The following is a 12,435-nucleotide window of genomic DNA, read 5'->3' on the forward strand; positions in this document are numbered from 1 at the left end:
CTGATTCAACCGGGGTAATATGACGTCAGTATTCCCATGCATTGATTAATCCGAAGGTAGTTTGACTTCAGTATCCCCTAGCACTGATTCAACTGAGGGTTATATGACATCAGTATTCCCTAGCACTGATTAAACTAAGGGTTATATGACATCAGTATTCCCAAGCAATTATTCATCCGAGGGTAATTTGGCATCATTATTTCCTAGCACTGATTCAATTGAGGGTTATATGACATCAGAATTCCCTAGCAATGATTCATCCGAGGGTAATGTGACATCAGTATTCCCTGGCACTGATTCAACTAAGGGCTATGTGACAACAGTATTCCCTAGCAATGATTTATCCGAGGGTAATGTGACATCAGTATTCCCTAGCACTGATTCAACTGAGCGTTATATGCCATCAGTATTCCCTAGCACTTATTCAACTAAGGGTAAAGTTACTTCACTATTCCCCAGCAATGATCCAATCAAGGGTAATGTGATTTCAGTAATCCCTAACAATGATTCAACTAAGGGTAATATGACTTCAGTATTCCCTAGCACTGATTCATCCGAGGGTTATATGACTTCAGTAATCCCTAACACTGATTCAATTAAGGGTAACATGACTTCAGTATTCCCTAGCACTGATTCATCCGAGGGTTATATGACTTCAGTAATCCCTAACACTGATTCAACTAAGGGTAATATGACTTCAGTATTCTCTAGTACTGATTTAACTAAGGGTTATAATGAATTCACTATTCCCCAGCACTAATCCAATCTAAGGTAATGTGACTTCAGTATTCCCTAACAATGATTCAACTAAGGGTAATATGACTTCAGTATTCCCTAGCACTGATTCAATTAAGGGTAACATAACTTCAGTATTCCTTAGTACTGATTTAACTAAGGGTAACATGACTTCAGTATTCCCTAGTACTTATTCAACTGAGGGTAATAATATGACTTCAGTTTTCCCTAGTACTTATTCAATTAAGGGTAATAAAGGCCCAAGGGACGCAACTCTGCACAGCGAATCGCGGCGCCTTAGAGGACTGGGCTAGCCGTGTCCCCCAGCACTCGCCATTCACACAATTTGCATAAAAAGTAAATATTTATTGCCCGATCATTTTTTTATTACGTGTTGAGTCCGAAATTGAAACAATATGTTAACCGAGAAATATGTACGTAAGGGAACTTAGTGTGAAACAAACAACCAATAAATGTTATATAATCAAACAAATATATTACTAAATTAACTGGGTTTACAAATCAACACAAATTACTGCACAACAATAACAATAGCAGTACACCTTACAATGGTAGTATAATATTCAGTAAGGGGGCACGGTTGGTCCACCGCGATACACTGTGCAGAGTTGTGGGTTCGAATCACGGTTCGCCCCGATTATGTTTCTAGGTTTGTCAGCAACTATACCCGTGCTCATGGGTTTCATCGAAGTGGTAAACGTCTGAGACCTGCATCACTTCGGGCTTTCCTCCTACATTAAGCTGGAATACTGTTAAAAGCGGCGTTAAACCCAACTCACCCACTCACAATATCCAATACATAATATGATGACAGTGGTGATAGCAAAAGTCAGTGATAATAATACATATTCACCCAGTGGTGACAGTGGTCAAGCTGCCGTGATGGGCTAGGCTGGGAATCAGGGATGATGAGCGATCCTCACATGAAGCTGAGTCCGATGTGATCAAAATGCGTGAGAGATACGTAAACATGCGTTTGTGCTCTTATACAGTCTAACAAGCTAGCGGAAAGTTCCATACTGTGCCCTCGCAACTTAGAACATTACAGATAAAGTCGGTAACATACTTCACGTGATTCACCGTCCGCGGCATACGGGACCGGTAGTTTAAACACCACACTTGCATCTAAATATAGTAACTTCCTAACGACTGATCATATAAGAAAATCAATTATCTATTTGCCTTTCTATGATCTTCTGGTTTCATTCATTCATTCATTCATTCATTCATTCATTTCAGTCGTGTCTGGCACTTGCGACGTCAGCTACCACCAGACCTCGTCGCTGCTGCGAAAGTCGTTCCTGAGCGACTATAACGACGTGTTGGTCAGGCCGTCCAACGTCACCAGCGTGGCCGTCGGGTTCAGCCTACTCAACATCCACAAACTGGTGCACATGCTATGTGTCTTTACTCTGAGAACACAAGATTATTTAATGTTTTAAAATAATATTTTTTTTAATTAATATTTGCGAGTATTTTTTTATAATGATAATGATTTTTTTATCCTAAGTTATTTACATATTACTTTGTTGTTATATTTGTTTTATATGAATTTTGGGGTTCCTAGTCAAGGTCAAATCCTACATTAGACGTTTGCCTGTGGCTAGGTATCGTATATGTGGTGAACACAAACGAACAGATAAAAGCAATATGGGGAGGACATGACACTTTTTATGAATAACAAATTCTTTATTGTGCCCTGATGAAGGGACAAGATGAAGCACTGATACGTGGTTACACACAGCAAACTTGTGTTTAATGTTTTCTCATTCTTCCAAATTCAACACGCACGTGAAAGATTCACAATTCCGAGCCGTCTGCCCCATGGTACATTACATAGAACATCCCTCAGAGGCATTTAGGAGTTGGAGTACTGAGTAAGGATAAGATAAATGAATAGCCAACTTCTTTATTACAATCAGGACAAGGTTTCGGTGTAGGTTCTTACACAACCACTCGCTTGATAACAGTGTTAGACCCTAATTGTCATATAGAAGTTGTTCATCCACATATCTTATCCTTACCTACTTACATTACGTATATCTAACATTTATAGGTGCATCTTAATATCCAGTTTCATACAAAGAACCACGCCGTGCTGTAACTGGAACACTGTTAAAACCCAACTCACTCACTGTCTCATGCAAAGAACAGTGTACAGTTTTATTGACAATTTAAGCAGTTTTTTGTTGTTGTAAAATTGAAGTTGTACATAATTTTGCTGCATCCACTATAGAATAAAAATTAGCTCTATATTCTTGCAAGTACCAATTATGTTCTACTGCTCAACATGGGCAACAAAATAGTTCATAACTTTCATCTTCTATTTCACAAAACTTCAGGATAGTATTATTCACCTTTACGAAACATTTGTTTACCAAAAGAATTCCACATGATTTAAATTTTAACACTGCTTTTCTACCTCACACAAAGCCATTATAAGAACGTAAGAAATGTTATATTTGGGATAACACTTTCTTAGTAAAGTACAGATTCTCGTACTTTTTTTCCCCGTGCGGGATTCGAAACCATACTGCCAGAGTGAGGCACCTAATCGCCAGCACACAAAGTCAGCGATCTAACCCACTCAGCCACCGAGGCTTCCACAAAATGAAAGTCCGACAACTGGTAGTCTAGATCAATACTTTGGAACATCCCAATCCTATGAAAATCGAATAGATATGTTCAGTAAGGATCTTGTCGCTTTGTGTTATCTTTTGAATGTTTGACCCGTGACGATCCGGGGTAAGATCCGGGGTAGAATAGGTCTTCAGCAACCCATGCTTGCCGTGAGAGGCGACTAACGGGATCGGGTGGTCAGGCTCGCTGACTTGGTTGATACATGTCATCGATCCCAATTGCGTGGATCAATGCTTATGATATTAATCACTGGATTGTCTGGTACAGACTCTATTATTTACAGACCGTCATATACCTGGTATATTGCTGGGTGCGGCGTTAAACAACAAACCAACAAACCAACTTAATATTGTGGTTAGTACCGCCAGCAATCACAAGAAGCTGAAGTGATGTTGTAAATCCTGCTAAATGACGCAGGAAGCAGAGATGCTGTCCCCGCGGTACCAAGTAAGGTATTCTAGGCGTCGCTGCTAGTGGCAGGTGTTAATTGATCACATCTATGTAACATTTTGGGGTAAGACATTAAGGCAAGAAGTAGGCATCCCCATGGGCACCAATTGCGCCCCCTTCTTGCGGGTGTGTTTCTTTCTGCACATGAATCAATCTGTCTCTCGGAGTCAAAACAAGGTACTTTGACCACTTAGGCTTCAGGTATAGCGATGATCTGATATCGTTAAAAAACCAGCCAATTCCCTTCCACCGATTTACCCACCTGAACTAGAAATACAGGAGACCAGTGAGACCGCCTCATCTGTTTCATTTTTAGATGTATGCATAAAGATTCAGAGTGACAAAACACTCTCCACAAGACTGTATGACAAGAGGGATGACTTCAACTTTCCAATAGTCAACTTTTACTTTATGTCGAGCAATATTCCAGCAGCTCAGCCTGTGGTGGTCACATTTCTCAACTTCTGAGCTGCAATCAAGCATGCTCTTTCTACCAAGATTTCAAAGAGCGTCATACGACGCTTGCTTAGGTTTATTGAAGACATGGAGGACATTTCCAAATTTGATGCATCAATGACAAATATAATGTTCGATGCAATTCCCTATTTTGACTTGTACCATCTGTTCCCGGCTTTTTTTTCAATTGAACAAATGACTTGCCTTTGCACGTGTTTGTGACGGGTGCCACCGGTGGGGCAGGATACGCTGACCTTTTCGCGATCACATGGTGGCATCACTATTTAACAGTGATTCAGAAACCTGATTGAGTCAGAATCGTGCAACTGACTGCGTGTAGTAGATATTTCTAATGATTATGGAAAGGGTTTTGTCGCGTTTATTATTAAAATAGAGAGAAATGTAATATTGATGTTTTGATTTGAATGTTTAAATATTTGAAGTGGTCAATTCAATCTGTGACATCGTGCCAATAATTACTGTCCATTGTGACAGGTATAGGACTGTTATCTTCATTTTAACTCACTCACTCACTCACAAACGTCAACGCGACGGAATAACCAGTCTCGGTTATCTGCGGAAATGATGCAACTGGGCATTAAAGGCTGAAAAGTGGTGAAATCCTATGAATGGATCATTGAAAATCAGTGATGATCCAGGTGATGATGATCCGCGTGCAGTGATGCTGTGATCACGTGTTTTGTATTTCACAGAATATGCGAACCCAGACACTGATGACGTCAGGCTGGTTTACAATCGTAAGTTCCCTCTTTGGTTTCCGCTACAGACACAGTTCTATAAATAATATAACTTCTTCGTTCCCTTTTTTCGTGTAAACACACTTTTTTCCACTTAAAAGCCGTATATGTTCAAATTGGGTAAGTTTATTGCTCAATTCCTATTTTCAGGTCTGTGAACTCCTCAAATTTAAAATATCGTAATCTGTAATGATTTTTTTTACTTTGATGTGATTTTGTAAAACACACAGGTATCAGGTGTCAGGTACATTTCGCTGACTATACTTGTATTCCTACTAGCTATACTTGTATTCTTACTGGCTATACTTGTATTCCTACTGGATGTCCCAGCAATGGCGGGACGGGAGGGTGTCCTGGCTATCGGATCAGTATGGGGGCGTCTCCAGTGCCCGCGTGAAAAGCACGGAGGTGTGGACGCCGACAGTTGTTGTACAGAACACGTGAGTTGGACTGGGAACCTGTCTATCTGAACGATTAAACTGGCAGCGAACGACGTGTCGTAGGCCGCGATTGGACGACTCTGAGTATGGCATGTTTTGGCCCTCGGCATCGAATAACAACTGTAACGCAGTTTCCGCGATTTTGTCATCGCAAATGCAAATACTGACAAGTTTACGCCGACTGTTTGTTGGTCGCGAGACAAAAGCTGATAATACTCAGGGTACGGGCCACTCACGTGGTACACCACGGACCGAAAAGGACATAATACTTATCTGAGCTTTTTAGTTTACTTGTCATGACTTCAGTTGTGTACATGCTGCATGTGGTCTTTCTCTCGCATGCTTTGACCGAATTTCGTTTATACCACGACACACTGTATTGCTTTACAATTTGGTATCTGATATTTGTTTTGCACTCAAGACACTCCTCCTCGGTTTTGGTTGAAAATGTAAAACTTTGAGTGCGCGGTTTTACATTTTCAACCAGAACCTCAGAGTCGTGTTTAATCCACAACATCTAACTTACACCAAAAAGTAATAATGTAAATACATTGTCATTTGTGGAACATTTTCAGCTCTGAATTCCTCTTGTTCTTCTACAGTTTTCTCCTGTATCCAGAAACATCAGATTATTCGGTAACATTATTGTGCTTCTTTTTGAAAGATATTTGCTGTCAAGTTTTCCGTTTCCTGCGTGAGTTCATTAATTCGCGTCTCTGCAGAGTTGAGCACATGAGTGTGATGGGGTCGGATGACTTGGCGGTACCCCTGGACGTCACGAGCGACGGGAACGTCACGTGGAAAATCCCCGTCGTCCATCAAACGTACTGTGACGTCAGTATCCTGACGTATCCATTTGACGACCAAGTCTGCGATATTACTGTGGTCTCCTGGGAAGACGGGTACGGATCTTATTCCAGTGTTCATGTTTGGGCCTGAACTAAATATGTACTGCCTGGTCGTTGTGCGTCATCTCGTCACGGTGAACGAACCCGTGAGTGAGTGAATGGAGTTTTAGGCCGTTCTTGGCAATATACCACCATTATCACGTAGGGTTACACCAGCAATGGACTTTACGCATTGTTCCCAATTGGGAATCGAACATTGGCCTTTGGCGCGAAGAGCGAACACAATAACCACAAGACTCACCCACCGCCCCTGAATGATTGAACAATGACACTGGCCATAAGTAAGTTCCAAAAAGGGTTGACGTTATTATCTCAGAAACTGTTTATTGACTCTAACGGTTCATGACAGGTCTTGACATCTGTAACTCACAGGAACCTCAAAACACGTGTGTTGTATGCCTCTTCGTCGTTTACTGATTAACCCCCATTGTTTACAATTTTGTTGTCTTCTTCTGCGATCGCACCGCGTAGCAGGGAAAATTATACCTGACCAAAAGAAAATGATTATCAATCTGTCAAATGACGATTATTCAAGACTGAAAATTGCAGAAATGATAGGCATCAGATACTTGTCTATGGCCGGTTATTGCCCGACATTTCCATCATGACGGCTGGGTCCTTGCATGTTTCAATACGGACTAACCAGTGGAAATCTGAAAATAAATGTTTGGAAAGAAGTGGAATATAAAGTGGCGATACGTATGGGGGAGATAAACACAAAGTATGATCTGATAAGAGAAGAAAGTGACGAGGGACCAAGTTAGTATCTCATTATATACAGCGCCTCTTCCTTCTTCCTCCTGTGTTGCGGGGACGAGGACATTTCATTAAATACTGGAAATCTCAGGTAATTCCATCAAATACTTTTCGATATTTTGCTTGTAAAAGTTATCCCAGCTTTCCGCCACTGACGAACAGCCGTGATGTCTTAGGAACTTACTTATGGCCACGTATGAAGTACGTATACAATCACTTAATGTGATACAGGCAACACACCTCCAGTCCAGAATACGGCTTAACTGATTGGTATACAAGTTTAAAGGTAATTCAGTTAAGAAGACCTATCACGTTTACACGATTACGATGTTTCTTACATAAAAATGAACATAATGTAAAATTGATACAAATGATCTGATTCCTATTACCTTGACATCTTGGATGGTAAAGTAGGTGGACGGATTCTGCTGAAAAGCTGTCCACGAGGTTACCGGACTTACAGGACTTGCGTTTTAAAATGGACGCCAGGTTTCACATCTTTCGCTGATTCAATCCCTTGTTTATCCCTAGACTGTTGTTACATCTGACAAGCGACACGATCGACATCGGTGACTTTCTGGAGAGCAGTGAATGGTGGATCTCCGATCATCACGCGGAACGAAGGCCCAAGACCGACAACACCTACCAGACGGTATTCACACTTCATCTGACCAGGAAGCCCCTGTTCCACATCGTCAGCACCCTCATCCCCGTCATGTTGCTGAGTTTCGCCAGCACCCTCGTCTTCTACGTCCCTCCCGACACCGGCGAGAAGATCAGCTACGCGCTGTCCGTCCTGCTGTCCTATGTTCTCCTGTTGTCCGTCGTGTCTGATGACATTCCGGAAACATCCAAGGAGGTTTCCGTCATGGGTGAGTGAGGGGGTGGGCGGGTGGTTGGGTGTGTGTGAGTGAGTGTTTTTTAATGCTATTCTTCTGCTTACAGAACAGGTGTTACGTGTCGGTACGAGTGGTAGTACAATATTCAATGACACTTTGATATGCCAGAGCAGGGGAAATGATAATGACAAGAATAATAGTCACCCAGCATCAACAGTGGTCAGGCTCCAGGGATGGGCCTAGGATGAACACCAGGAGGAAATGTGATCATGCGAAGCATCTTGATGTAGTGTCAGATGAAATGTGAGATGAGACAGGCACGCGCCCGCTCCACCTATATTGCCTAAGCAGCTTCAAGGACTTTCCACACAGTGCCAGATCAGTCCAGTGTTACTTGAACATCACAGAATATTCCACATGTTTCTGTAATGCTTGACATCAATCCATGCTATTCCGGACGTTAACTGATAATTCGACCATCTAAATATAATAAATTCTTCACCACTGCTTACATTAGTCGTACTACATTCCTGACGACTAATCAGTGTCCAATACAATTAAATCTTAACAGAAACGATGTAATACAGTTACAATCATTGTTTAACAATATATTACACTGCCATGTAACACCAGTTTCAAATATTGATTTTAAATAATACCCAGAGTCCTTGAGTTAATTTAAATCCTACGGACATTAAGATGGGTGGAATCACACTAAGGACTTGTCACATTATCTTAAAATTAAAATTAGAATTAAAAACATTAATATACGTTCATACCACATCGCCCAGTGTGGGGTTTCGTTCCCTAACAAAGAAATTCGTATATATTTCCTTACACATCGTGAAGATTGACTCTCAAGCAGGCCCCTTGTTTCACTGATCTGGTGTTGACTTGTAAGGTCCCCGATGACATTGTGTGCAACAGTTCAACAATCCTGGAAGCTAGTGAATCAATACTCACAAAAAATACATGCATCATCATCAATGGAATGTTAAATCCCTTCTGTTCTTTTTGTAGCCTTGTACTTGGTCGTCATGTTCACTATGTGCACACTGAACGTAACCCTGGCAACGACAGTGGCATCTCTTTACCGCCAAGACGAAAGCACCCCAAAGCAAAGATGGCTGATGGCAGTTATTCTACACTTGGGTCCATGTCGCACCGACCACGTGGCCAAACACCAACAAAGTGACAGTTCAGAGGTCAAGGAGGAATACGACTCCGCCATCGGTTACAGAAACCGGGATGTCAGCTGTCAGCAGTCGCTCGAGCAGAAGGTGGAGCAGGTGTCGAGGAAGGTGGAGCAGATGTCGTGGAAGATGCTGGCTTTGAGAGTAGACGTCATCTTCAGACGGATCTTCACCCTGACCATGTTCTGCCTCAATGTTTCCTTTCTGGCCGTGCTGATTCTGCTCTGAAACATTTAGAGATTAACCAACGAGACACAACGGATTATCCCCTGTGAATTCCTTTTGTGTAGTTTCCTCAGCTTGTCACAACTCACTTATTGTTGTATTGTTGGAATGACGTTTTTATTAAATAGCGAGTGGCGTCATGAAGAGTGCACGACTTCATCTTCAATTATTTGCGACAATGCTTTCATATGTCATCATGTTGCCCGCACTCCCGCGCAGCGGCATAACACCACTACCACAGGCTAATTTGCATATCACGTGACCGGACTTTTTTCGTGTTTGAAAACAAACGCGCTTTTTCAGAAATCAGAACAGAACGGACAAATGCAAGTATTTGGGGGCGCTTTACATATTGTTTTGCATTAATATATAGATATGCTACTACAACTGCGACAGTGAGTTGCATGACAATGCTTATTTACATATCAAAGTGACCGTATCGCTAGCTCTCCTTAGGGCTTCGATGACAGCACGTGGAGCCGTACAACCAATGTAAACATAGGATGACTAGGCAAAATGGAAACAGCTGTTCACGGGTTAGGATATTTTCTCAATGAAAGTTAACCAGCCTATGATATATGGTTATCTAGATATGTAGACTTGTCAATAATGAAACAGATGACATGTATATGCAATATCATGAATGGACTGTGTAAGATGGCGCTGGCCTGTGGCAGAGGTACTATACTGGCCGCATGGAACTCTGGGTAGGAGAGTGCATGTTGCCATGAACCTCTTTGAAAACAGTGAAAACAATGCAACAACCACTTTCTTAACCAAAGATTCCTTGCTGACACTCCTACCCGTGGTTCCTGAACTTGGCACGTGAAGCAGGTTCCCGGCTCTCTCAGCACGTCGTCAACATGCGCAAGCTCGGAGTCATTATAACCCTCATTGTATCTGACGTCACATCCGGCTCAGGTTCGCTGAACAGCATCTATTTTGACGTTGCGCTGAAAGATCCGGGAACTACATGTAGTTTACATGCAACTCAAATGCAAGTTGCCCACTTGTTAACCCATTTCCTGATCAGATAAGTCACAATAACTGTACAGTTTGCAGCCGTTAACCTTACATTTGGTCCTAAGCCAGTGCAGACAAATTATTGTCAAGATATTTTCTTCCGAAACAGTTAATTTCATTAATTTTATTTTATTTAATACTCTGAACATACAAGATGTTTTGCAGAAATATCACCCTCGATTATCCATTATGAAAAATATACATAATGCGCTTCATTTTTTTTTTTAAATGGAGAATATGCTTAAACATCGATGATAGTACGTGTATATACTCTTCTAAAAAAGAAACGCAAGGTAGGTTTTTAGCACATTTATTGTACCTAATAAAGTCGATATATGAAATTTAATATCAAAGATACAAAAATGAAATATTGGAGCTCGATGGTCACATGTTGTCGTTGTACAAAGGCATTAAAAACAGTTCATAAGGCCACAAGGGGGCGCTGAATTCAGTATCTCGTGTGATCGCCCCGGGCAGCAATCATGGCTCGGCATCTCCTCGGCACTGACTAGATAAGTGTACGAATTCTCTCCTGCGGAATTCTACGCCATTCTGCTTGTAACGCGTTGGCCAATTGTTGGAGTGTCTGCGGCGTGTTCTGACGTCGATGTACACGTCGATCGAGTTCATCCCAGAGGTGTTCGATTGGGTTGAGATCTGGAGATCTCGATGGCCAGGGCAGGTCGTTAATGTTGGCATTGTGAAGGTAGTCTGCCGTGACACGAGCTGTGTGCGGTGGAAAGTTGTTCTATTGAAACAGCTTCCTCTGGCGGTCAATGATTGGAAGAAGGTGAGTTTGAAGAATTTGATTCATGTAGCGATTTGCTGTCAAATTTCCCTGAGTCAGATTTTCTGGTGTATGATATGGTGGCCCCCAAATCCATGACACTACCGCCACCGAAATTGTCGAATTCACGTACACAGTGTTGGCCAAAACGCTCATTTCGACGACGATAAATACGTTGTCTCCCATCTCGCCGGTGAATGAAATTGCGAAATTGTTATTCATCGCTAAACCACACTCGTCTCCAGTTTCCCCAATTCCTAGTTTACCTCCTCTGATTCGGACAAGACAACATGAGGCAAATGTTACATTTAATGTTTACTGATTTGGCTTAATTGGGGATTCTCGTTGAGCCTGTAGCACACTGTTTATTGACGAAATAAAACGGTACTAAATTACCCTGATGGGTAAGCTAACTATGGGTGTGCTACGTGACGACAATTGAGTTACGCATTCACTGGGCTGTAGTCTGACGCAAGACAAGCTACAAATAACAGTGTAGCTGTCAAACAATACCTCGACGGGTATAAACTAACTACAGATAACAGTGTAGCTGACAAACAATACCTCGACGGGTATAAACTAACTACAGATAACAGTGTAGCTGACAAACAATACCTCGACGGGTATAAACTAACTACAGATAACAGTGTAGCTGACAAACAATACCTCGACGGGTATAAACTAACTACAGATAACAGTGTAGCTGACAAACAATACCTCGACGGGTATAAACTAACTACAGATAACAGTGTAGCTGACAAACAATACCTCGACGGGTATAAACTAACTACAGATAACAGTGTAGCTGACAAACGATACCTCGACGGGTATAAACAAACTACAGATAACAGTGTAGCTGACAAACGATACCCGGACGGGTATAAACTAACTACAGATAACAGTGTAGCTGACAAACGATACCTCGACGGGTATAAACTAACTACAGATAACAGTGTAGCGACAAACAAACGAGTACAGCCGACTGAAGTTGTGTGCTCGACCAAAGCAACTGTGAATTATTGACAGATTATTTTGGGGTAAAACATGCCCTTTAGGGTTATGATGCCGCCGGCTCCACGAGAATACCATGATGTACATGGCATGGTGGTACTAAACAAAACACCTGCAAAGCATGAGGTAAAACATAACATGATACATACATACCTACCTACCTACCTACATACCTACCTACATACCTACCTAC

The 12,435-nt window shown here is 41.8% G+C and overlaps 1 protein-coding gene across 1 annotated transcript; it reads left to right on the forward strand.

The window, feature by feature from the left end:
• The first annotated feature begins 3,804 nt into the window (after positions 1 to 3,804).
• Positions 3,805 to 9,424, forward strand: LOC124151910 (neuronal acetylcholine receptor subunit beta-3-like). Its single transcript, XM_046524600.2, has 5 exons — positions 3,805 to 3,843; positions 5,391 to 5,500; positions 6,223 to 6,402; positions 7,696 to 8,036; positions 9,024 to 9,424. The coding sequence occupies exons 1-5, from the start codon at positions 3,805 to 3,807 to the stop codon at positions 9,422 to 9,424; spliced, it is 1,071 nt and encodes a 356-aa protein (XP_046380556.2).
• Positions 9,425 to 12,435: the final 3,011 nt, after the last annotated feature.

This window comes from Haliotis rufescens, unplaced genomic scaffold (assembly GCF_023055435.1).
Source record: "Haliotis rufescens isolate VD_foot unplaced genomic scaffold, xgHalRufe1.0.p SCAF_15, whole genome shotgun sequence".
NCBI lineage: Eukaryota > Metazoa > Mollusca > Gastropoda > Lepetellida > Haliotidae > Haliotis > Haliotis rufescens.

Excerpts from the sequence above, each read along its gene's own strand:
- LOC124151910 (XM_046524600.2), top strand. The coding sequence starts at position 3,805 with ATGACGCAGGAAGCAGAGATGCTGTCCCCGCGGTACCAA. Across the intron at positions 3,844-5,390 it reads TGCTGTCCCCGCGGTACCAA|CAATGGCGGGACGGGAGGGT; the intron begins GTAAGGTATTCT and ends TGGATGTCCCAG. Across the intron at positions 5,501-6,222 it reads ACAGTTGTTGTACAGAACAC|AGTTGAGCACATGAGTGTGA; the intron begins GTGAGTTGGACT and ends GCGTCTCTGCAG.